The sequence below is a fragment of the Myxine glutinosa genome, chromosome 5 (genome assembly GCF_964187855.1).
Source record: "Myxine glutinosa chromosome 5, kmMyxGlut1.1, whole genome shotgun sequence".
NCBI lineage: Eukaryota > Metazoa > Chordata > Myxini > Myxiniformes > Myxinidae > Myxine > Myxine glutinosa.
Genome location: NC_136265.1, coordinates 49804372 through 49831985, shown reverse-complemented (window position 1 = coordinate 49831985; position 27614 = coordinate 49804372). Strand labels below are relative to the sequence as shown.

Sequence of the window (27614 nt, the reverse complement as noted above, 5' to 3'; positions counted from 1 at the left end):
GAACTTCTTGGAGAGGATTGTTGAGAAAGTAGATGGGAGGGTTGTCCAGTCGATCTTTTCGGAGGGACATAGTAAGAGTGTGAGATTTGTCAGGATTGAAAGACATGTTCCACTTGTTTGACCAGTCTGTGATTTTGTCCAGGTCTTCAGAGAGTGAGGAGGCTGCAGACTGCCGATCTGAGGGAAGAGGAATGGAGCGGCAGAGAGTGGAGTCATCAGCAAAGAGATAGAGAGGATTTTCCAGAGAGTCGGAGAGATCATTGATAAAGACCAGAAAAAGCACAGGGCCCAGCACACTTCCTTGGGGAACTCCAGCCTGAACAGGAAGGGGAGATGAGAGAAATCCATTCAGGGCCACACGTTGACTACGACCAGAGAGGAAGTCCGCAAGCCATGCATGGAGATTTCCATGGATACCATAGGAGGAGAGTTTGGTGAGCAGAGCTGGGTGCCAGACCGTATCAAAGGCCCGTGATATGTCAAGGGAGACAGCTCTGATTTCCTGTTTGGCATTGAGGACCTCCATCCATTGTTGAGACAGCAGAAGCAGCATGTCCAGAGTAGAGTGACCTGGTCTGAAACCAAATTGATGATCAGAGATCAAGCCATTGGAGAAGAGGAAAGATTTCATATCCGAAGTAATGATGGATTCCATGACTTTGCTGATAATTGGGAGCAGGCTGATTGGTCTGTAGTTGCAAGGATCTGTTTTTGCACCTTTTTTGTGTAAAGCGGTAATGTTAGCTGATTTCCAGGATGCTGGCAGATGACCTTGAGCAAAAGATAGGGTGAAAAGAACAGAGAGAGGGTGAGATAGAGCGGCAGAGCAGGATTTTAGGACCCGTGGGCTGATGCCGTCTGGTCCAGTTGCAGAATCAGAGTCAAGGTTTGACAAAAACTCCTCCACCTTGTCAGGAGAGAAGGACACAGAGTCCAGGAGCAGTTGGGTTCGGAGCAGGAGCAGTATGTAAGTTTTTATAACTTTGAGCTTTGAGAAACTACGTTCACCACTTGCCACTGATACTGGAAGTGTGAGAAGGATCCTCAAAGCAACGGAAACATTAGGCACATTATCCAGGAGTTTTTGTTGTAGTATGAAGAGAAGTAGTTCTTGTGGCAGCATAGACTTTGGAAGTCTTCGAGCTATTGCTACAAGTTCAGTAATGCGCCCCTCTGATGTCTGTGCCCAAGGCGGCTGCCTAGTTGGCCTAATGGTAGTGCCGGCCCTGGGTGTATATAGCAGCTCAATAGGTCATTCCATGGCATGGCATTGTAATTACAAAATAAATAACAAAAACAATGATAACATTGTTACAAAGCATATATGAATTAATACTAATAATATTGTTATGTCGGTGGGGTAAAGCAATATCTAGAGTCAGGTAGATCTGAATAGGTAACATGCTTCGTCTGTCGCGATAGGGAATCTGCCTTGTAATAAGTTCTGGGTTTAGTCCGGTTTGTCGGGTTAAGATGTCTGCTTGTGAACATACCAGGATGTTTGGGTGTTAAATAGTTCTAGGGATTAAGAATAAACCCCTGTGTGTCACACCTGGTAATCAAACCTTTGTCCCTTATGGCAACGCACACCTGTAGACACTTAGATAGGCCCTGCAGTGCACACAGTAACTAAATCCCCATCCCTGACAATGACTTTGGAAGAAAACAGACAGGAAACCAGGCCAGATAAGACCGCGCACCACATACACACCATAACGAACGGTTCTTTTCGTAATTCTCTCCCTCGTTTCGTATCTGGAATCTGTCGTGTGTGGACGTCCCGATTAGGATATTTATTACCGGCGCGTGCTTTTCCTGTCCCACCTCCTTGTGAATAAACTCTTGTATTATTTTCCATTCCCTGCAAAACTTGTGCCGTTTGAGTTCGTTCCCCTTCCACACTTACACGCTCCCGCTTCTTCCTCTTCCCTTCTTCTCTTCCCGCGTTTGATAGCACAATCCGTATTGATCGTCGCCTCCGTTAAAGCCGTTCTGGTCTTTCGCAGTCCCTGGTATTAACCGAAGGGTCCGCGCGACAATATTAACAATAATAATAGCAGTATAACTTTGCAATAATAATGACGAACATATAATCCCTGCCCTGGCCACATCTGGGCTTGGTGAAAGCCAAGTTAATGCTCTAGCACTACATCAGGTAGGTATGCTAGAAGGCCGTTAAGACCAATTAAAATTTGGTCCAATGGACCAACTGGCCCACAAGTTGATAAAAAGTAGCAAGTGTATAGGAGACGAGACAGAACCCCGAGGGACACCGCTGAGAGTAGGGAAGGAGGGAGAGGTTGAACCATCAACAATTAAAGGGATAGAAAGGCCAGAGAAAAAGCTCGATATGAGGGAGCAGAGTGAAGGAGGAAAGCTGAAAGAGGAGAGCTTGGAGAAAAAGACCAGACATTTGTAATATAGGAAAGAATATCACCGGTATATCTCGCCTTGCGAATGCCATACTGATGGTTAGAGAGAAGGCTGTGAGATTCAAGATGCTTGAGGAAATGGGAATTGAGAAGACATTCAATGACTTTGCAAATAGTCGAAGTTGGAGCAATAGGATGGTAGTTGGAAGGGTTTCAATGAGCACCCTTCTTTAGAATAGGCTGTAATGACACGTCAATTAGCAATGCCTTCTTTTATTCTTTGTACCTCAGCACTATGTTCGGTCACAGTGCTTTGTTTTCTATATTCACACTCGATGGGATCATTCAGTTGTACATGAGCATTACTTCCTGGTTTTCAATTATCGCTTTTGGTTCATGCTTCCACAAGTTTTCTGGAACTGTGATATTGAATTTTTTGTAGATGTGCCGGTGGATTACTCTCCATACTTTGTTGTGCCTTTGTGTGTACAGCTGTTCTGACATGAGTCTTTTACACCCCGAAAGGAGGTGAATCGGACTTTCTGTTTCTACCTTGCATAACCTACACTTGTCCGATTTACTCAGTCGCACCATTTTCTTCAAGCCATTGGTGTAATGTCCTTGTTCTTGTACATTTCTAATGATTCGTTCTCCATCCCAGTTGAGCTGACTGCCTGTTTGTTACTTGGGGGGGTGGGGGGAGGGATATATTTTTTTGCAAGTATGTTGATCACTCCGGTTTGTGTGTGTGTTTGTTTGTCCGTCCGCTCACTTATACTTGCCTACAGGTCACAATTTTAAACCTATCTTCAAGAAACTTCAACAAATGGTAGAGTTCGTGGTCCGACAAAATCCTATATATTTTTGAGGTCAAAAGGTCAACATAGGCCAAAGGGCAAACACTTTTTTCACATTTCTAAAATCCTTAATTTTCATCCGATTGACTTGAAATTTGAACAGGATATACATATTGGCTTCCTGAATTCAACCACCAACTATTTTTGAGATCAGCGTTGGCCAAAAGGTCAACATAGGCCAAAGGTCAACAACCATTTCAAATTTCTAAAATCCTCAATTTTCATCCGATTGACTTGAAATTTGAATAGGATATACATATCGGCGAACTGAATTCAACCACCAACTATTTTTGAGATCAGCATAGGCCAAAAGGTCAACATAGGCCAAAGGTCAACAACAATTTCAAATTTCTAAAATCCTCATTTTTCATCCGATTCATTTGAAATTTGAATGGGATTTACATATCGGCTAACTGAATTCAACCACTGACTATTTTTGAGATCAGCATCGGCCAAAAGGTCAAAATAGGCCAAAGGTCAATCACTTTTTACAAATTTCTAAAATCCTCAATTTTCATCCGATTGACTTGAAATATGAATACGATTTGCATATCAGCTTACTGAAACCAACCAGCAACTATTTTTGAGGTCAACATAGGCCAAATTTCTAAAATTATCAATTTTCTCAGATTAACTTAAACTTTGAAGACGATTTGCATATCAGGTCACTGACTTCAAGCACAAATTATTTTTGAGGTCAAAAGTATTCTCTACTGAGTGACATTCTACTTTGTACTGTTTTGCCAAGTGTCGCTCTATGAGTGATTTTTCATCTGTTTGTCTGTCTGTCTGTGAACACGCTATCTCAAAATGTTGTGGACAGATTCGGACGAAATTTGGTGGAGATGTAGCGGATGTCACAAGGACGAAATGATTAGATTTTGTTGAAGATCTGAATATGGATTCGGATATAAGAATTATTTAATATTTAAGTGATTCTTCACCATTGAGAGATCGGGCCAAAAACGATACATAGCAGGATATCTCAAGAAGTTGTGGATGTATTTGGACGAAACATGGTGGACGAGTTGGTTAGGTGACACGAACAAGCCAATTAGATTTTGGTTCAGGTCCGAATCCAGATCCGGCATGTCAATGGGATACAAAACATAAACGGTTCAGCCTGGTGGAGATACGCGCTCTACCGAGTGCCGTTCTAGTTCTTCTCGTTAAATATGACTTGAATTGTTGACCGGTTCTGGAAGCTGCAAATATATAAACAAGAAGAAGAAGAGGTGGATGGGAGGAAGAAGATCAGGATGCCGTTGTGGGTTTGCTGCATAATTGATGGGAGTGTTACTGAGCAGCTGAAGCAGAGTATCCCATGTAGGTCAGAAGAGTGGAGGAAGTGCTTCAGTCACATTTTTGGGCAAAGTGAGTTTGAACCAGGAACTCCATCTGCATTATGGTAACAATCATCCATGTCTGTAATAATATTACATAGTATTATTTTGTGACTTGAGTATGTACTTCTTCCACTCGGGTCTTCAATTTGAAATTTGTTCAGTATGCCGGCGATAACTCAAAATTGGCCTACTCTTCACAAAATATTCCACGTCCACCAACGACGAGTTGCTGGGCTGGGCAACATTGCTGGCAGATAGATCCTCAGTTCAAAATCACATAAAACATGGATATCTTTGTCCACTGAACTATATACAGGGAGATAAGTGCACACAATGAATCATACAAGGAACTTCACATGATGACGCCATTAGCCATTAGGCCCATGAAGCCTGCACAGACCTGACAACACTCACATATTCCACTGTTCCCACTGCTTATAATTACTTATCCAATTGTAATTTAAATCCATCCACCGTCTCTGCTAACACCACTTTTCTAGGGAGACCATTCCATGCATTAAGCACTTTCACCTACATGGGACATCAGCAGCAGAGTCACATTCCCATCCTTGACCTTCACACCCTCGTGCAAGCACCCTCTGCCTTCAAAAGGATGCTCCCCTCCTCTACCCCACCATTTGTCTCCTCTTATGAATACGTTATCGATGGTTCGGATAAGTTGCGCAATGATTAGGTTTTGCATCTAGAATAAGTTGTTCCATTAATGTTACTGTGCCCCATCACTTTTGATTATTTATTAAAGTCATTATTTTTAATTAATCGTCACTGGGGTTTGAGCTGTGGATTCGCCCACCAGCGTCACTACATTATTGTTGAAGAGAGCATACACCATAACTTTGGCGTGCAGACCTGATTAATTGGTTCACTTCACTTTACCACGTCGCTCACTCGACACGCTCACTCGGCACTGCCGCAATGTAAAAAGATGTTTCTGAACACTGTGAGGCCACATCGTAGGTCTCTCTCAAAATCCTACCCATCACTTCACTCAGTATGGAGAAGGAGGGATCTTCTTCTTCTTTTTAGGTTTTATGATGTTTTCAGAGTCGCGAGGCTCGATATATGCCAGGCGGCCAGACATAACAATGGTGATCGAAGGAGCCTTCAGGTAAACCATAATACTGTATTTAAAAACCATAATACGCCTTGAAGAGTCGGTCATGCTTCTGCTTCAAATGATCAAAAATGTTAGGGAGATCCGACAAGCCAATCCTTCCCTCTTTAACACTTTGAAATCGACTCAATTTGGGTCCGTCACATCGAGGAAATTTTAAAAGCAGATGGTTCAAATCTTCAGGTTTCCTGCAAGTATCGTGCGTCCTAGTAGAGTGACACCCTATCCTATTCAGGTATGAATTAAGACGACAGGGCATAAGGAGGGATCACAGCCTTGCTTAAGTAAATATGCGTAGTGACAAGAATCACCGATTTTTTTAATTACCAGATTTCACTCCAGATTTCAACACTTATTTAGTCCATGAGATCCAATCTTCAAATCCGAAAACAGATTTTGATTATATACTTCAATCACTCCGTGACAGTCGATCGTGGAAAATGGCATCATATAATGTATGAAATCGATCCAAGCTCCTAATTTGAAAACTATAGCACTTACAAAAGTGATGTTTACAGCGATTCATAGGTATGAAGATCAGACATTTGATGATATAAGTGATGAAAGTGAAAAAATTGAGCTCTTTATCGTTAAGAACCATTGTGGCCTATTCCTATTCAAGGCATTGTTGACCCAAAATGGCGGCTTAATACCCCAGTGCGGTGACACGAGGACGTTTTTTAGACAGTATCTCACTTTCACAATTTGCTCAGCAATCCCAACCACTTGCTCTCATGATTATCAACCCTGATTTCCAAAATTAACCTTTAAGCTGACACATTGTTGGGTTATCAACTAATTTTTTTCCCACCTGTCGAGGACAATTTCTTGCAGACCAGGAAGCTCGCAGGCGAGGGCCTCTAGAGTGATATCACTGAGCTGGGGACACCAGGACAGGTCGAGGCTACGCAAGTTACGCATGCCTGATACAACCGCTTCCACACCTTCGTCTGTCAGCTTCGAGCAACCTGAAAGGCTAAGCGTCCGCAGCACTGGTAGGCCACGGCTCAGGCTGGCTGCACCCCGGTCAGTTACTTCCCAGCAGGAGTGCAACTGCAAAAGGCGTAGAGCAGGCAGGCCCGGGCGGGACGAGAAACATGCAAGCCCGGCATCCGTAACGTGGTATGCCTAAAAGGAAGGAGAAAGGTAATCAGGTACTGGTATCAGGTGCTGTATATTGAGTGAAAGGAATTTGTTAAGGTACACTGAATGGTGCCTAGTACTGCACCCTGGCTGCCCTACCTGTAGGCTGAGTTCTGATAGGCGTGGCAGCAAGTGGGTGATGGCTGCTATGGCATCATCAGCAACATTGATGCAGTCACTGAGGCTAAGAGCTTCAAGGCGTCCGTTCAGTCCAGACCACAAGCCTGCTTCAGTGAAGTCATTACAACCAGAGAGTTCCAGCTTGACCAGATCCTGCATCTGCTCCAGAAGCACCTGATAATATAGGAAGAGATAAAATCTGAGAGAAAATAGTAAACAAGGAGAGAATGATGATGTATCGAGCAAGGTAGACAAAAATTCTCTCTTCCCTCCTCACACCGCCTCCATTCCTTTTCACCCACCGACCATACATCCTCCTCAGTCCGGTTATGCGGGGGAGGTCCTTTCTGAGCACTTCTGAGCTCCTCAACACATACAAAGCTTTCATCTGCAGCTTGATGGAGTACTGTTCTCCTCTCTGGGCTGGTGCTCCTGCCTCACACCTAGCTCGGCTTCACGCTGTAGAAACTAAAGCTTTCAGGATCATTGGAATCTCCCACGACAAAGATGATTCTTCTGAGGGCCTTTCACTCTCTCACCACAGGCAGGTTGGCGGTCTTTTTGTCTTCTATCTGTCATCCGGCCTAGCCCTTCTCCGGCCTAGCTCCCTCAGCTCTGTCCCCAACTATTCCTGCAGGTCGCACAAGATCTGCCAGTAACCCTCTTCTGGTGAAACTGCCAAAATCAAGACTCTCTGCTCACCTTCACTCTTTCATTCCTCTTCTCCCACCTCTGGAACAAACTCCCCCACTGTCTTCAATCCCACTCCTCCCTCCAGGTCTTCAAAACAGCTGTTCACCACCGTCTCTCATCTTCCCCCATCCAAAACCTTGATCTTTTTTACCCTCGTTAAATACCCCAAAAACCCACCTCCTTCAAATTCCGTTTTCTTTCCTGAAATCCCTTGTGGTGTCCATCTTGTTTATCCCGTGTACCCTATCCAAGCCCTCTCTCTTCCACAAATCTCCCGATGTCCCTGTTATCTACTCTTGTTGGGCTTCCCTCTCTCACGCCCTCTTGTCTCCCGCTCCCTTTATTTTATATTCTGTTTTAGCTCTTACACGAGCCTCGACATAGTTTACAAAAAATCGAAATCAACCTTTTCAAACGTGCCTTGCCTTGGAAACACGATCCACTCTCACGAACTGATTAAAGTATGTAATTAAAATCTGGGTTCGGATTTGAGTGCAGGAATGTCAACAGCTCACTTCAATTGTACTTTCAACATCTGAAGTTAACAATCTGTGTTATTCAAACTGCATGTTCCACAAGCTCTTCTGTTTTCCCCAGGCTCCTCAAATCACACCTCTGACCATCAAGGTTTCCATGGTACTTGCCTCCAGGCCAGCATCGGTGATGGTCGATCTCTTGAGGCTAAGTGAGCGCAGACCGCGCTTGGCCAGAGGGTAGTTGTCGATAAACTCACAGATGTCCAGGTCGGAGACCCCCACGAGGCAGAAGGAGTCGAAACCGCAGCGAGAGAAACTGTTGAGGCTGACAAACTGCTTGTCTGAATGACTGCCATCTGTTCGGGTATAGCGGGTATGATATGGAGAAAAGTCTTACAGAAGAAATCTCCCTTTTGCTAAAGCAACATTGAAATTCCCCCTTACAAAGACAAGCTTGGGTTTCAGGTTAGAAGCAAATCCTAAATACCGCTGCCCTCAGCTAGATATGAACCCACAACCACAAATATTATTCCAAGGCCTCTGTTACATACCTACATATTTGGTTTGTCTTACTCTGACTACCACCGTATATTGCACTTGATTTTCATTAGGTCATCTCATCTCAATTCTCGAAGAGATGAACTTATAAAATTGGTCCTGATGTCTGGATACCTGTCTGTCCGTCCGTCCGTTAACTTTTTCCTATTTTTGCTACTCCTCTCTTATCTCTTGGCTGATTGTTCTGAAACTTGACACATGAATACAAGAGAGGATCCCGCCCAATCGGGCTTCGATTTTTTTTATTTTTGGCTCCCAGTCGGGGTTACCCCCTGAAACTTCTTATCCCTATTCCTCCCTCGTCCGGTATGATAGACCTGAGCCTCGTCCTGGTGGTGGGGTGGCTATCTTTATCAAAAACTCTCTTCCTCACTCTCCTTGCACTGCCCTCTCTCCACCCCACCCCCAGGAGTACCTCAGGCTACGGCTTCCTCTCCGCTCACACCTTTTGTTCATATGTGTTCTGTACCGTCCTCCAAACAGTGATGACTCCATTTACATTTTGCTGTCGGACAACATGGACCAACTTCTATCATCTCATCCAAACTCTTTCTTCCTCATATGTGGCGACTTCAACTGTCATCATGCCAGCTGGCTGGGTGTGGGTTCATCTCTCACCAGCCATGGCACCTCAGCAAAGGACTTCTGCGACTCATTGGGACTGACACAATCTGTCAATTTCCCGACCCGGATCTCAGCCAATGGTGTATCTTCTCTTCTGGACTTGGTTATGACTAACTTCCCTGCAAATGTCTGCTGCTCTTCTTCTGCTCCAATCGGTTTATCTGATCACGTGCTTGTTAAAGTGGACATCTCTCTAGCAATTCTCAGAGAGCCTCCTCAGCGCCGACGAGTCTGGCATTTCACTCAGGCTGACTGGCACGGTCTGCAAGCAGCCATCAATCATTTGGACTGGTCTACCATCTCCACTGCCTCTGACATAAATTCTTCCTGGGAATTCTTCCAAAGCAAACTGCTCTCTCTCTCTCATGCACAGATTTATCCCATCTCGTCTTCAGTTGTCTTACCCTTTCTCCCGTCCATGGAACACTGAATCTTGTGGTGAGGCAGTTGCCCTGAAACAACTTGCCTTTGCCTCTTGGAAGGCAAATCCAACTGAAGGCAATCTCAGTTCCTTCCACCAAGCTCGGAACAAGTGTGTGTCTACCCTCAGGAGTGCCAGGAAGCACTATCTCTCCACACTCAAGATTGAACTCTCAAACCTGTCTCATTCCTCCAAATCCTGGTGGCGTCTGGTCAAATCCGTTTCTGGTGTTTGTTCCCCCTCCATCCCCTCCCTTACCTCAAATGGCTACACAGTCGACACCGCACGTGACAAAGCCGAATGCCTCAGCTCTGTGTTTGCCTCAAAATCTTGTGTCCCAAACCCATCTCTCTCTGTTCCCACCTTTCCCAGTCGAACCCAACTGCTCCTGGCCTCTGTGTCCTTCTCTCCTGACTAGGTGGAGAAGTTTCTGTCAAACCTCGACTCTGTTTCTGCAACTGGAACAGACGGCATCAGCCCACGGGTCCTAAAATCCTGCTCTGCCGCTCTATCTCACCCTCTCTCTGTTCTTTTCACCCTCTCTTTTGCTCAAGGTCATCTGTCAGCATCTTGGAAATCAGCAAACATTACCGCTTTACACAAAAAATGTGCAAAAACAGATCCTTGCATCTTCAGACCAATCGGCCTGCTTCCAATTATCAGCAAAGTCATGGATTCCATCATTGCTTCGGATATCAAATCCTTCCTCTTCTCCAATGGCTTGATCTCTGATCATCAATTTGGATTTAGACCAGGTCATTCTACTCTGGACATGTTGCTTCTGCTGTCTCAACAATGGATGGAGGTCCTCAATGCCAAACAGGAAATCAGAGCTGTCTCACTTGACATATCACGTGCCTTCGATACGGTCTGGCACCCAGCTCTGCTCACCAAACTCTCCTCCTATGGTATCCATGGAAATCTCCACTCATGGCTTGCGGACTTCCTCTCTGGTCGAAGGCAACGTGTGGCCCTGAATGGATTTCTCTCATCTCCCCTTCCTGTTCTGGCTGGAGTTCCCCAAGGTAGTGTTCTGGGTCCTGTGCTATTTCTGGTCTTCATCAATGATCTCTCCGACTCTCTGGAAAATCATCTCTATCTCTTTGCTGATGACTCCACTATCTGCCACTCCATTCCTCATCCCTCAGATCTGCAGCCTCCTTTTTGGATCTGCAGCCTGCAGCCTCCTCGCTCTCTGCAGACCTGGAAAAAATCACAGACTGGTCAAACAAGTGGAACATGTCTTTCAATCCTGACAAATTGCACACTCTTACAATGTCTCTCCGAAAAGACCGACTGGAAAACCCTCCCATCTACTTTCTCAACAATCCTCTCCAAAGAAGTTCTGTCGCTCAAGCTTTTGGGTCTCACTATCTGCCATGATCTTTCTTGGGAAAACCACATTTCCAAGCTGGCCTCCAAAGCCAGTCGCCGACTCGGCATCCTCCGTCGTGTGAAGGCCTTCGTTAGCACACCTGAGCTCCTCACCACATACAAGGCTTTCATCCGCAGCTCAATGGAATACTGTTCCCCCCTCTGGGCTGGTGCTCCTGCCTCACACCCAGCTCGGCTTCACGCTGTTGAAACCAAAGCTTTCAGAATCATTGGAATCTCCTGCGATGAAGTTAACTCCGAGGGCCTTTCACTCACTCACCGCAGGCAGGTTGGTGGTCTTTCTGTCTTCTACCGACTCCTCTCCGGCCTTGCTCCCCCAGCTCCCTCTGTGCTCTGTCCCCCCAATATTCCTTCAGGTCGCACAAGTTCTGCCTGCAACCCTCTTATGGTTAAACTGCCAAAGTCTAGGCTCTCTGCTCACCTTCACTCTTTCATTCCCCTTTTCTCCCGCCTCTGGAACAAACTCCCCCACTCCCTTCAATCCCACTCCACCCTCCAGGTCTTTAAAACAGCTGTTCACCACCATCTCTTATCTTCCCCCATCCAAAACCTTGATCTTTTCTACCCCCGCTAATTCACCCCAGATGCATATTTATTTATTTATTAATTTTTTTGAAATTCCAACTTCTTTCCTTGGAGTCCTTGCAGTGTTCCTATGTTTTATACCTCTCCCACCTCCCCCAAAGCCCTCCCCCTCCCACATTTCTCCCGTTGTCCCTGCTCTCAAATGTTGTGTTTTTGGCCTTCCCCCTCTCCCCATCTTGTCTGCCGCTCCCCTTATTTTTTGTGTTTTGTGTGTCGTTTTGACTTTTTGTGTGATTAATGTTAGCTCTTTCACGAGCCTCGATCTTGTATACAAAAAACCCCAAAAAAAAACAACCCTAATCGTCCCTTATTTACCAACCTATTGCTCTGAAACTCGAGGCAGCCCTTCTACTCGATGGTCCGTAGGATCGCTCGGTCTTAGATTTTTATGCCTCCGCCGACATAGTCGCCAGCTTGGATTAAAAGCAAATAATTAATAAATTATTTCTCGGAAACCACCGAATAGAAATGTTTGAAACTTGGCACATTGTCAAGTACTTCCAATGGGGAACAAAAGCATGATAATGATGACATCATAGGTGAAGTGGTATACCAGCCAAAAATGTTTTAATCGAAATCCTTATCCTAAAAATCTGAAATTGCATGCACATGATCTATGACCCATTTGTATTGAAATATTAAATTTATGACATCATAGGTCACATGGTTTGGCAGCCATATTGGATTGAAGGAAAATATTAAATAATTATATCTCTGAAACAACTCACCCTATCGATGTGAAATTTTACAAATGTCATCTAACAGCATTGTTGCATATAGTTTGAAAATGATGTTGTCATCGGTCACGTAGTTTGGCAGCCATATTGGATGGAAAAACGAACCTTATCCGATCAACATTAAACTTCACAAATATGATCCCTACCCATACATATGCAGAGTGATGGCATCTACCCGTTGTGGGACTGTGTGAAGGCATATTGGCGACACAGTCACATTGTTCGAGTTCGATTTTGGATAAGGGGGCTCCCAGGGGATCAGGAGGTCCCCTAAAATCAGCAGGGGTCTGAACTACAACCTCATGAGATGACCGTCAGCCCACTTGGGGTATTTATTTATACTTGCAGCAATGAGTCAATGAGTACAGGATCAACTTAATCGCGAACCAGCAGTGCTATTGTGGTGTAATTTCGGGATTAATGCCAACCATACTAACCACCTTTGGTTTAGTCTCCCTTCCAGACTATTTCAATCCACTGCAGGATGAAGGCCTTGATCAACTCCCTCTCAGGAGTACTAGCATACTCACGATGCTCGACAAAACCGGGTTGGCGAGAAAGTCAAGGAAGGAATTTTGGGAGACGGAGAAGAATTTCATTTCTTGGAAAATGATTCGGTGAAGGACAAATAAGTTACGCATGTTTATGTGGGACGTTTTTGAATCAAACTAATGATCTCATAAGGCAGAGGTAAAATCCATTATTTGGACCATTGTGACTGTGCTATATCCACATTCCACACCCCAACCTACCACAAGTTGTTATCATAAATTATACAGCAAAGCCACAGTCGTGGATTTGGCAAGAGTACTACTGGCACACAACAATGGCCTACTGTCTTCAAAAGCCACCCTAGTACTTTTAATGTCCACAACTGGAGATGGAAAAGGTGGCTCTGATCAGTGCGTGTCCACAATGGCGTCGATGGCACCAGGCCCACAATCAGAAGAGGCCTACAGCGACCAATATATATATACAGTCACGTGAAAAAGTAAGTACGCCCCATGTAAAGTTTTGACTTTTTCAACATATTTCAACATACAGCTATTTGATCTTCATTTCAACAATATTGAAAGATAAAGGTGATATAATATAACAAATATCATGAAACATTTACATTTTGTCGTCCATTGTATAATTTAAATAAACATAATTGCAAATTTCGCATGTGGAAAAAGTAAGTACACCCTTGGCTCTAATAGGTGGTGTTGCCCCCTTTGGCAGAAACAACCTCAAGTAGGCGTTTCTTATAACTGTCTACCAGTCTCTGACATCGACTGGGAGAAATTTTTGCACACTCCTCCATGTAGAATTCTTTCAGCTGTGCGATGTTTGAGGGGTTTCTTGCATGCACAGCTCGTTTCAAATCCCCCCACAACATCTCGATGGGATTTAGATCCGGGCTTTGACTTAGCCATTCCAGAACCCTCCATTTCTTTCTTTTCAGCCATTCCTTGGTGGATTTACTGGTATGTTTAGGGTCATTGTCATGTTGCAAGGTCCACCTTCGGTTGAGCTTCAACTTTCCGACAGTTGGCCTCACATTATCCTCAAGCATCCTCTGGTACAATGAAAAATTCATAGTGGATTATCTGATGGTGAGCTGCCCAGGCCCTGATGCAGCAAAGCTGCCCCAAACCATAATATTTCCACCACCATGCTTTGCAGTTGGTATCAGGTTCTTGTGGTCAAATGCTGTCCTTGGTTTTCACCAAACAGGTCTTCTGGTACTGTGGCCAAATAGCTCCACCTTTGACTCATCTGTCCAGAGCACATTGTTCCAGAAGTGCTGGTCTTTGCCGAGGTGTTCATTGGCAAACTTTAGTCTTGCCCTGATGTTCTTTCTGGACAGCAAAGGTTTCCTCCTGGCACACCTCCCATGTCGATCAAATTCGTGCAGCCTCTTTCTAATGGTAGACTCGTGCACTTTGACATCAACGGTGGCAAGAGCTACCTGTAGGTCCCGTGATGACATTCTGGGGTTCTTCGAGACTTCTTTCAGCATCTTGCGGTCTGCTGTCGGGCTGAACTTGCTGGGGCGGCCTGGCCTGAACAAGTTGGCAGTTGTTTGGAATCTTCTCCACTTGTAGATGATCTTCCGGACAGTCGAATATTGATTTCAAATTGTTTGGAGATCTTTTTACATCCCTTCCCAGACTCGTAGGCATCTATAACCTTCTTTCTGAAGGCCTCAGAGAGCTCTTTTGATCTCGGCATGGTGATGCCGCACACTTCAACAACAAAGAGCAAACCAAACTAAATGTCTGAGGTTTAAATAAGGCAGGTTCCTCCAAGATCCTCTCTAACGATGTTCTAATCATTTGCACCTGAGCTGGTGCACCTGATTCTAATTTTAGGTATTTGAAGTAGTGATAAATGTAGGGGTGTACTTACTTTTTCCACATGCGAAATTTGCATTTATATTTATTTAAATTATACAATGGACTACAAAATGTAAATGTTTCATGGTATTTGTTATATTATATCAGCTTTATCTATCAATATTGTTGAAATGAAGATCAAATAGCTGTATGTTGAAATATGTTGAAAAAGTCAAAACTTTACATGGGGTGTACTTACTTTTTCACGTGACTGTATATATATATACAGTATATATATATATACCATGAAACATTTACATTTTGTAGTCCATTGTATAATTTAAATAAATATAAATGCAAATTTCGGTGCATTCAGGCATATATATACAGTGCATTCAGAAAGTATTCAGACCCCTTCACTTTTTTCACATTTTGTTATGTTGCAGCTTTATGCTGAAATCGTTTAAATTCATTTTTTTCCCTCATCAATCTGCACTCAATACCCCATAATGACAAAGAGAAAACAGGATTTTAGAAAGTTTTGCAAATTTATTAAAAATAAAAAACTGAAATATCACATTTACATAAGTATTCATACCCTTTGCTATGACACTTGAAATTTAGCTCAGGTGCCTCCCATTTCTCTTGATCATCTTTGAGATGTTTCTACATCTTGATTGGAGTCCACCTGTGGTAAATTCAATTGATTGGACATGATTTGGAAAGGCACACACCTGTCTATATAAGGTCTCAGCTGACAATGCATATCAGAGCAAAAACCAAGCCATGAGGTCGAAGGAACTGTCTGCAGAGCTCAGAGACAGGATTGTGTCGAGGCACAGATCTGGGGAAGCCTACAAAAACATTTCTGCTGCATGAAGGTTCCCAAGAGCACAGTGGCCTCCATAATTCTTAAATGGAAGAAGTTTGGAACAACCAGGACTCTTCCTAGAGCTGCCCGGCCAAACTGAGCAATCGGGGGAGAAGGGCCTTGGTAAGAGAGGTGACCAAGAACCCGATGGCCACTCTGGCTGAGCTCTGGAGATCCTGTGTGGAGATGGGAGAAACTTCCAGAAGGACAACCATCACTGCAACACTCCACCGATCTGGGCTTTATGGCAGAGTGGCCAGACGGAAGCCTCTCCTCAGTGAAAGACACATGAAAGCCCACAGAATCTTGTTTCTCACAGTCTGAGAGTCCTTTAGGTGCTTTTTTGCAAACTCCAAGCGGGCCAATCCTGATGTGAAGTTCCGTAGGGTTGGGTGAACACAATTACGAATTCAAAATCGTAATTGTATTCACTCAATTCAAATCATCAATTGATACTTTAACAAAACGATTTAACACGATTAACGTTTAACGATTTAACATTACGATTGAATGACGGTTGTATTGGGATATTATCAAACCCGCGCATTGCGTAATCTGTCCACTGCCGCACACGCGGCAGGTTCGTAATTCTCATCAAAATCTAAACAGTATTTGTAGAATTTCAATAAAAGCCACATCACTGTTCATATCGGTAAATAGTATTCCATAATGTTTGGAAAAATTGGAAAACTTGGAAAAACAATATACCCTATTTTACTCCAGGGGGTCCCAGGATTACCCACCCAAAATATCGTTGCGATCGGTTCAGCCGTTTTTGCGGTACCTTCGAACGGACAGACAGACAGACATTTGGTGAATTATAGTAAGATAGATAAAACTTATATATAGCTGTGTTCTGTGTCGATCTCCTGTCTTTTGCAATGGTTTCCCAAATAGGGGCTTACAAGAGGGTATCTGGCCCTGGCTTTGATGCACCTGCGACGAATGTTGTCATACTCCGAGGTGTAGCGCCACCTGCTGGCATTGCACCAGGTTGCCAGTATTTAGTGAGCATGCCACCTGCTGAGCTCCTTTGTCACCACGTCTTGTGAATAATGGCTAATAACTTGTTTCTTAAGAATTTGAGCATCTAATGTTACAACAGAGGTTTTACTGAATTGTCTGTTTGTTGAGAACCCTTCCCATTCCTACATTTGCTTGAAGCACGTGACTGCTGGCTGCATCATTTCTGGGACCCTGGCAGTGCCCCTGGAGATGGAGCGGGGATTTCGAATTTGTCCAGGGTACGGCCTACTCTTCGAAAGGCATTATGGGATATTTACATCCACCAGCAAATTGCAGCAGGATGGACAACCAGCTTTATGTCCCTCGGAAGGATGGTGAACTCAGTTATGTAAAGGCCTGCAAAGCACCAGGATGTTAGTTTATAGCCGGGTTGGGAATCAAACCCGGAATAGATAGCACAAACGTGAGTATGCCATCCATGTGCTGTCCTGCCAGCCAAAGCCTCCCAATGGAATTGTGCCACATTGTGGGGTACTCACCGACAGGGACAGACACATTGTTGGGGGAGCAGCGATACAATTCGGAGCAATGCAGGACCGGGGTTATTCCTTCCCAAAAACATGGTTGATATAACACCTGGCGCCATTTATGGCACACCTGAAAATACAGACAAACATCCCTTTTTTATATTCATATTAATGGTGATTTGGTCGAACAATGTCGGGATTCTGTGAATCGTGATTTGGCAGAATATTCATCGCAACCAATAAACATGCGCGTGCACACACACACACACACACACACACACACACACACACACACACACACACACACACACACACACACACACACACACACACACACACACACACACACACACACACACACGTACACACACAGACACAGGTACACACACACACACACACAGATACACACACACACACACACACACACACACACACACACACACACACACACACACACACACACACACACAAACACACAGACAGAGGTACACACACAGACACAGGTACACACACATACACACACACAGACACACATATACACACATATACACACACAGACATATACACACAGATACACACACACACACACACACACACACACACACACACACACACACACACACACACACACACACACACACACACACACACACACACACACACACACACACTGCTTCCCCAACCAATAGGGACATGACAGGCAAGGCATGACCTCCTCCACACACATTCTCCAGATTCTAGGCAAATCCATTGAAGTAGAGTATGAGGATGTAAAGTGAAAATGGATTTTAAGCAGATTTAGGAATACTTAGGTTTTAAAATTTCACATTTTCTCTTGTAGATAAATTATACCAGGGGTATTAATCCCGAAACCCTAAAGGGTATTTTTTTTTTTTTTTTTTTTTTACCTGAGCCAGTCCACGTCTTTCTCCACCGTAAAAGTACCAGAAGAGGCGCGAAAGGAACTTCTCATTGAGCAATAGGTCACTCTGGGCAGAGCTGGAAGATGCAGCGGCGGAGGTGGACGTGGAGAGAGACAGACCAGCGAGGGTGGGGGGGCCCGCAGAGGGCTGTGTGGAGGATGGGGTTGCGTGTGAAGATGAAGAAGAGGAGGACAGTGGGGACATGAGAGAAATCATCGCCGTTGACGGCGTCGAAGATATGACGTGTTGTCTTGGCCGGGTTCCCGGTGTACCCTTGGTGATGCTGGCCGGCCCATTGCACACAAGACCATTGCGGATGACCGTGCCGCCACCCGTGCGCTCCGCCTGCGCCATCAAGCTGAGCTGCAACCAATGAGAGAAAAAGGAAAGGAAACCCTCAAGACAGATCTCCACAGACAAAGCAACACGTACCACGGCCCACGGGTCGTCTGGGTTTCCTGCTAGAACTGCCCTATGAAAGCACAGAAACCCATAAGACAGCACAAAGGGGGATGTATCGTACAGTGCATTCTCCAGTGGTGGAGGCGTTAAGCTGGCTGTCCCATGTGCTTGCATTGTATCAAAGTTAAAGATCCAATGATATCGAGTGTACCGCCATGTATATACACTGAAACACCTTGTAGTAATTAACAGCCTTTCGCAGTCGGGTTATTATCAATATTAAATCAATATCAATCAATAAATTATCAATAAATAAAATTATCATTAAATAATTAAAGCAAACCTCAAACAGAAAAGCCATTTATTGAATGTACGTGTGGTTATGGGGCAAGGGTGGTAAGTGGTGCGGTTAAAGGAGAGGTTTTGAGGCTGCAAATAATGAAGATAAACACAGAGACAAATAGACTATCCACTTACAATCTTAAATCGTCTACATATTACGTACAACATAGAAATATGAAATAAATATTGCGTGCCCCTTCCGAGCTCTTTGACCCTAATCGGTCCCTTTTCATACGTCACACACACTTTAGCCTATATTTCGTCCCCTGCAGGACGCTGACCGCTCTGGACCATTGGCCCACTGGCCAGGCTTGCCAGGTGTGAGACGGTGAAAAATTGGGGCAGGAAATTGTAATTTGTTCCGGGGGCTTTCTGGCCCTCACTCTCATACTCTTTCTTGAAAACAATCTTAGCATCTTCAATGTCCACCAACGACCAATGGTGGCAGATACGTCATCCGGCTTACCGTGTTTCCGATGACTCTGCCCTGCATGCGAAATATCAGGATGACAGTTAACATCTGAGCTGAGATTTGAACCCAAGTACGACAGCTCAGAGGCAAGTGTGTGTATCTATGTATGTATGTATGTATGTATGTATGTATATGTGTACCCAGGTTCAATGACCACGGTATACAAGTATCAATTTGACAATGGTGTACGAGTATCAATTTGAACACGGTGTACGAGTATCAATTTGACCACGGTGTACGAGTATCAATTTGACCACGGTGTACGAGTTTCAATTTGACCACGGTGTACGAGTATCAATTTGACCACGGTGTACGAGTATCAATTTGACCACGGTGTACGACTATCAATTTGACCATATATGTACGAGTATCAATGTAACCACAGAGTACGAGTATCAATTTGACCATGGTGTACGATTGTCAATTTGACCACGGTGTACGAGTATCAATTTGCCCACGGTGTACGAGTATCAATTTGACCACGGTGTACGAGTATCAATTTGACCACGGTGTATGAGTATCAATTTGACCACGGTGTACGAGTATCAATTTGACCACGGTGTACAAGTATCAATTTGACCACGGTGTATGAGTATCAATTTGACCACGGTGTACGAGTATCAATTTGACCACGGTGTACGAGTATCAATTTGACCACGGTGTACGGGTATCAATTTGACCACGGTGTACGAGTATCAATTTGACCATGGTGTACAAGTATCAATTTGACCATGGTTTACGAGTATCAATTTCACCACAGGGTACGAATATCAATTTGACCACGGTGTACGAGTATCAATTTAATCATGGTGTATGAGTATCAATTTGACCACGGTGTACGAGTATCAATTTGACCATGGTGTACGAGTATCAATTTAATCATGGTGTACCAGTATCAATTTGACCACGGTGTACGAGTATCAATTTGACCATGGTGTACGAGTATCAATTTAATCATGGTGTACGAGTTTCATTTTCACCACGGTGTACGAGTATCAATAATTTGACCACGGTGTACGAGTATCAATTTGACCACGGTGTACGAGTATCAATTTGACCATGGTGTAAGAGTATCAATTTGACCACGGTGTACGAGTATCAATTTGACCATGGTGTACTCGTATCAATTTGACCATGGTGTACGAGTATCAATTTAATCATGGTGTACCAGTGTCAATTTGACCATGGTGTACGAGAATCAATTTGACCACGGTGTACGAGTATCAATTTGACCATGGTGTACGAGTATCAATAATTTGACCACGGTGTACGTGTATCAATTTGACCATGGTGTACGAATATCAATTTGACCACGGTGTACGAGTATCAATTTAATCATGGTGTACCAGTATCAATTTGACCACGGTGTACGAGTATCAATTTGGCCATGGTGTACGAGTATCATTTTCACCACGGCGTACGAGTATCAATTTGACCATGGTGTACGAATGTCAATTTGACCATGGTGTACGAGTATCAATTTGACCACGGTGTACGAATATCAATTTGACCACGGTGTACGAGTATCAATTTGACCACGGTGTACGAATATCAATTTGACCACGGTGTACGAGTATCAATTTGACCATGGTGTACGAGTATCAATTTGACCACGGTGTACCAGTGTCAAATTGACCACGGTGTACGAGTATCAATTTGACCATGGTGTACGAGTATCAATTTGACCACGGTGTACGAATATCAATTTGACCACGGTGTATGAGTATCAATTTGACCACGGTGTACGAGTATCAATTTGACCATGGTGTACGAGTATCAATTTGACCATGGTGTACGAGTATCATTTTCACCACGGTGTACAAGTATCAATTTGACCACGGTGTACGAGTATCATTTTGACCATGGTGTACGAGTATCAATTTGACCATGGTGTACGAGTATCATTTTCACCACGGTGTACAAGTATCAATTTGACCATGGTGTACGAGTATCATTTTCACCACGGTGTACAAGTATCAATTTGACCACGGTGTACGAGTATCAATTTGACCATGGTGTACGAGTATCAATTTGACCATGGTGTACGAGTATCATTTTCACCACGGTGTACAAGTATCAATTTGACCACGGTGTACGAGTATCATTTTCACCACGGTGTACAAGTATCAATTTGACCATGGTGTACGAGTATCATTTTCACCACGGTGTACAAGTATCAATTTGACCATGGTGTACGAATGTCAATTTGACCACGGTGTACGAGTATCAATTTGACCATGGTGTACGAGTATCAATTTTACCATGGTTTACGAGTATCAATTTCACCACAGGGTACGAATATCAATTTGACCCCGGTGTACGAGTATCAATTTGACCACAGTGTACGAGTATCATTTTCACCACGGTGTACGAGTATTAATTTGACCATGGTGTACGAATGTCAATTTGACCACGGTGTACCAGTGTCAATTTGACCACGGTGTACGAGTATCATTTTCACCACGGTGTACGAGTATCAATTTGACCACGGTGTACGAGTATCATTTTCACCACGGTGTACGAGTATCAATTTGACCATGGTGTACGAATGTCAATTTGACCACGGTGTACCAGTGTCAATTTGACCACGGTGTACGAATATCAATTTGACCATGATGTACGAGTATAAATTTGACCACGGTGTACGAATACCAATTTGACCACGGTGTACGAGTATCAATTTAATCATGGTGTACCAGTTTCAATTTGACCACGGTGTACGAGTATCAATTTGACCATGGTGTACGAGTATCATTTTCACCACGGTGTACGAGTATCAATTTGACCATGGTGTACGAATGTCAATTTGACCATGGTGTACGAGTATCAATTTGACCACGGTGTACGAATATCAATTTGACCATGGTGTACGAGTATCAATTTGACCACGGTGTACGAATATCAATTTGACCACGGTGTACGAGTGTAACTGTGGCGTACGAGGGGTGCGGTGTGCGCGCGTGCCGCAGCGTGGGGCGATTTCAGCACCAGGGAGAGCGCATCACGTTCACCAACCTGCAGCCTCGTCCGCCTCTCGTCTCTTCACCCCATGCGCTCTCGGACCTCGTCCCTTTCGCGTTCAAGGTGCTTGGGCTGAGCAGCGAAGACAACGTTTCACGGTTACCTGCCGGCGAGAGCGAAAACAGCTTTTCAACCTCGGATCGGATTGACGAACGTTTATTATACACCGGTGTTGTAAAACCGGAGAGGTGTCATCCCGGTGCCGGATTTCTGGTTCTCTATTAAAACACGTAATCTGAAAATGTGCCTTCGGAGCCGCCGTTCGCCAGCCACAGGCGCCGCTCGTGCCTTCAAATTGCTCGTGACGTAAGCTCGAGACGTGGGGACGTCACTCGCTGTTACGTCCGTAACCGGGAGCAAATGAGATGGTCACGTGTTTCATCGAGCATCTTCCTGTCTTCAGAGGAGGTGTATAAGCACAGGCACAATAATTATCAATCTCAAGTCCACACTAACAACCCGACGACATGGCAAAGCTGGCATTCAAAGCCAGCTGCAGATTGGAGATCCTTCTTCGTGTCAATCCGTGGCTTCCTTTGGAAAATGTGAGCTGCTCAGTCTCCATGGCCTTTGTCCATAGCTCATTGTGAATGGAGGACTGCTATCTGCTATGGCCTGGCGCTGCAGCATCACATGTCTCTCCTGGAATCTGTGGAATCTAAAGCTCTTAAAATTATTGGAACCGAAGAACAAGGTCTGCTGTGAGTTGCTCTCACATCACAGGCAGGTCGGTAGTCTCTCCGTTTTCTACCGTCCATTCTCCAACATTGTTCTTTCCACTCTCCGGGTCCTCCGACTCTCCCCAGCAACTCAAGGATGCGCGCGTTCTTTCGGTTAGCCCACCTGCCAGGTAAACTTCCAAAATCCAGGCTGACAGCACACCAGCTCAACTTTTATTCCTCACTTCTTCCATCTATGGAGCCGCTTTCCAGATTTCCAGAGACTGTTCTGCCATTATTCCTTCCAGAGCTCCAAGCAGCCATTGCCCCTCAAGCTTTATTTAACCCTTTGCTTCCATGAGCCTCGTTCTTGCAGAAAAAGATACGGTCATCACATACGCTTGGATGAGGTTCATGAGAGTGGTCCTCCTCCGGTTGTTGACTATCATAGATGTGTTCATTTGACAATCCTTCTCGAGTGGCAGGGGGAGAGTGACATTTGCCTGGATTGAGAGACATGTTCCATATATCAGATCAGCCTCTCATAAATTCCAGATCAGCAGAGAGTGACACAGCTGCTTTCTGCCTGTCAGTCGGACAGTGTACTGTACGATACAGTGTGGAGTCATCTGCAAAAAGGAAGAATTTTCCAGAACATCTGAGAGCTCATTAATGTAGATGAGGCGAAGAACTTCAAAGTTCTGGCCTCCAAAGCCAGTCGCGACTGAGCATCTTCCGTCGTGCGAAGTCCTTCCTTGGCACACCTGAGCTCCTCACCACATACAAGGCTTTCATCCGCAACTCAATGGAATACTGTTGCCCCCCCCTGGGCCGGTGCTCCTGCCTCACACCTAGCTCGTCTTCACGCTGTTGAAACCAAATATTTCAGAATCATTGGAATCTCATGTGATGTAGTCAACACCGAGGGCCTTTCACTCACTCACCGCAGGCAGGTTGGTGGTCTTTCCGTCTTCTACCAACTCCTCTCCGGCCTTGCTCCCCCAGCTCTCTCTGTGCTCTGTCCCCCAAATATTCCTGCAGGACGCACAAGATCTGCCTGTAACCCTCTTCTGCTGAAACTGCCAAAATCAAGACTCTCTGTTCACCTTCACTCTTTCATTCCTCTTTTCTCCCGCCTCTGGAACAAACTCCCTCAATCTATTCAATCCCACTCCTCCCTCCAGGTGTTTGAAACAGCTGTTCACCACCATCTCTTATCTTCCCCCATCCAAAACCTTGATCTTTTCTACCGCCGTTAATTCACCCCAGATTCACTTTTTTGAAATTCCGACTTCTTTCCTGGAAGTCCTAGCAGTGTCCATGTGTTTTATACCTCTCCCCCCCCCCCCCCCCCTTTCCCGTGCCTCCTCCCCCAAGCCCTCTCCCTCCCACAGATCTCCCAATGTCCCTGCTCTCAAATGTTGTACTTGTGTGCTTCCCTCTCTCTCCCCATCTTGTCTCCCGCTCCCTTTATCTTATGTTTTATATTTCAGTTTGTCTTTTTGTGATTAATGTTAGCTCTTACACGAGCCTCAATCTTGTACACACAAAAAAAACTTGGAACAAGAGTGTCTTGAGCCACTCCCACCTCTCCTGGAAGAGAAAAGGAAAGGGTTCCAATGCTCGCAAAGCATTGATTGTAAGTGGAAGGAATATGTCGGTGGCCTTGTACGCCACAGGCAACGAGCTTGGCAAGTAGAGCCAGACGCCAAAGTGTGCTAAATGCCCAAAATATGTGCAGGTCGATGATATTAACCTCTGAAACAAGATTTAGGGCCTCCAACCTTTGCTGAGAACGAAGCAGCAGCATATTCTGTGTTGTAACTGGAATGGAATCACAGAGAAGCAAGACCAGCGGAACAGGATTCTCTGACATGTTATCATGATCCTGATGCCAACTGAGTCCATTGTTGAAGCTTTCGATACCTTCTCAACTGAAAAGGACACAAATTCTGGTAGACAGTGATATTCTAGTAGATTCTGGAACAAAACGGAATGGGTTGGGTCCCCAAGATTTGGAGGGAAACACCAAAGTTAAGACATTATATCTTATCTCGAGCAGTCTGCGGTGATGCCACTTGGGAGGGGACGGAGGGGTAGCACACTCCAGGGACGCACCTGCCAAGTCATCAACGTGACTTTGAGGATTAGAAACTGTTTGGAGAGTTCAGTTTTGAGAGATCTTTTCCGTCTTACCTAAGGATGGACAAACTTTTTGGACTTGTTGCACAGTTCACAGAATGACGTAAAGTTGCTCTCACTTGGGTTAGCCTTTCAGGTTGAGAAAGCAAGCTTCTTGACTGCAATTGCATCGCCACAGGGATCACAATCTCAAGGCCGGGAGGTCGGATACAGGAGCCGCAGATGGGATAGAATAAACTGGTGAATAATTATTCCCAGATGGAATCAATAACAGAGGCTGTGCAGATTGCAGCCAAATCCTTTTGTGAGAGGGCTGATTGCAGTCCCTAGAATTTGGCCTGTGTGGTCGGCCATATTCTGCGGTACTGAACATATTCTGCAGTCCACTCCCTCTGCCCCCAACCACCTCTGTTTCCACTGTTCTCTTTGTTATGTTATGGCCTGGTTTTGTCCGTTCTGTCCTGGCTCTTCCATGAGCCTCGGCTCTATATACAAAAACAAGATTTTGGAAGAAAACAAAGAAGTATGGTAGAGGGAAAGTAAAGATGAGCTTGAGGGAGGAAGAAAGGAGAAAGACAAGTGTATAATAAGACTCATAAGCACGCTGCCTAGCTGAGGCCGAGACACAAATTTGGAATTGATAACAGATACGGACAAGAAGACACAAGAACAGATTGACGATACAATTAACAGCGTAGGGAATAAACACCAACAGGTAGGCCTAGACGTGACAGATCTGGTGCAACAAACCTAACTTTTAGAGAGAATCTCACAAAGATCAGGGAGCAGACTGTACTTGTGCAGGAAAAACGCAACTGAAATGTCTTTCATGGAGAGTTTGTCAGTTTTTTTTTTTTGTTTTTTTGTATACAAGATCGAGGCTCGTGAAAGAGCGAAACTGGAGCTGGTTTGGGCGAGAATTTGGGGTCAGGGTACTTCAGGTACCCTGACCCCAAATTCTCACCCAAACCAGCTCCAGTCCAACATCAGGCCTGGCCATTTTGTTCGCGCAAGACTCTAGGCGATAAACCTTGACCCCGAAGGTGGAAATAATCGCAACACTAAAGTGCAGGGTGGGCCATTTATCTATTCTGATCCCACACAAATCAGAAATCCCCAGAAGAAGAAATCGCAAGGGATGAGGTCTGGCGAACGAGACGGCCGTGGCATATTGGGCGAACTGTGACCCATCCGACGGTCGGGAGAGGTCTTGTTGAGCCGTTCGTGGACTTGGAGATCCCAGTGGGCACGGGCGATTTCTTCTTCTGGGGCTTTCTTAAGGTCAAGGTTTATGCAACTCAGCCAGCGAACATTCAAGATCTAAAAAGAGCAGATTCAAGCAGCTTTTGGAGAAATTATGGTCGAATGTGACAGAGTATCGTGTAAGGATGCATGCACTGCTTGAAAATGATGGAAATCATGTCGAAATTCCCAACTAATTTTGTACACTCCTGAATTCAATAAAATTCCCCCCCAAAAAAACTTGAAATATGTACCCATAATCCTTGAAATATTTTGTTCCATTTTGTGTCTTAGCAACAGAATTGCAGGGGTTCAAACCCTGGAATAGACAAGAAGAACAGGACAAAATGTCATAGCCCCTGCTGTGGTTTTAGTAATTTTGTTGTATGGAGTTAAAAGCCGACAGGCGGCCATCTTTGGTCGGATGACAAAACAAAATCTTCTGCATATGTATAGTCATGTATTGTCTTTGCGTCAAGTTTGAACAACAGCGGTCCATGCATATCCGGGAAATGGATGGGGACACGTTGAAGTAACAAAATGGCCGCCAGTCAGCCATCTTGGATCTTATCTTGAAAAAAACCCAATGTGCATTTGTAAGCCATCATTCATTTATCAGTGTGCCAAATTTGAAGAAGATCGGTAAATGCATGTCTGAGAAAAGGTTGAGGACGTGGTCAATATCGGGTTTTTTACAACTAAAATGGCCACCAGTCGGCCATCTTTGATCGCATCGCGAAACAAAATGGTGTGCCTATGTATACCGCCATGTTTGTCTTTCTGCCAAGTATGAACAAAATCTGTCCATACATCTCCGAGATATGGTTGCTGATGCACGGACGGATGGATGAGACAAAATCTTGTCTTCGACCAAGACAAGATCGGGCCTTCGTTTCGGACCAAGTCTAACGGGGCGAATAAATGGCCCACCCTGTCTGTGGTACGTAGTAGATGTTGTTCCATGCCAATACAGAGTTACCTGTTGACACGTCTTCATGAGTTGGTTCTGATGCATCACTGCATTGGCCAATGGCAGTGAAGGACTCAACCTCAAGGTACGATGACGTCATCCTGTGAAAAACTACTGCTGTCATCCAAATCATTGCTAAACCACAGGTTGAATGGCGTCTTCCTGTGTCAGAACATTAGTTATGTTACATACACATTGTAACACAAGGTTGTAAACAGCAACATTTGCAATTGACTATTATATTATTGATGCTTTGTGTTTTGGCCAAAGATTTATTTAATATCTGTCTGCAGA

At 44.6% G+C, this 27614-nt stretch overlaps 1 protein-coding gene across 1 annotated transcript in view; it reads right to left on the bottom strand.

Annotated features, from left to right (window-relative positions):
• The window catches only part of FBXL16 (F-box and leucine rich repeat protein 16), a 35928-nt gene extending 13467 nt beyond the window's left edge, over positions 1 to 22461 (bottom strand). The window contains exons 1-6 of the mRNA XM_068118344.2: positions 22302 to 22461; positions 18056 to 18433; positions 17160 to 17277; positions 8311 to 8498; positions 6953 to 7147; positions 6522 to 6838 (exon numbers count right to left, since the gene is read on the bottom strand). Coding sequence (XP_067974445.2) covers positions 6522 to 6838; positions 6953 to 7147; positions 8311 to 8498; positions 17160 to 17277; positions 18056 to 18424 — 1187 coding nt within the window. The 5' untranslated portion in view covers positions 18425 to 18433; positions 22302 to 22461. The remainder of the gene's footprint in view (positions 1 to 6521; positions 6839 to 6952; positions 7148 to 8310; positions 8499 to 17159; positions 17278 to 18055; positions 18434 to 22301) is intronic.
• Positions 22462 to 27614: the final 5153 nt, after the last annotated feature.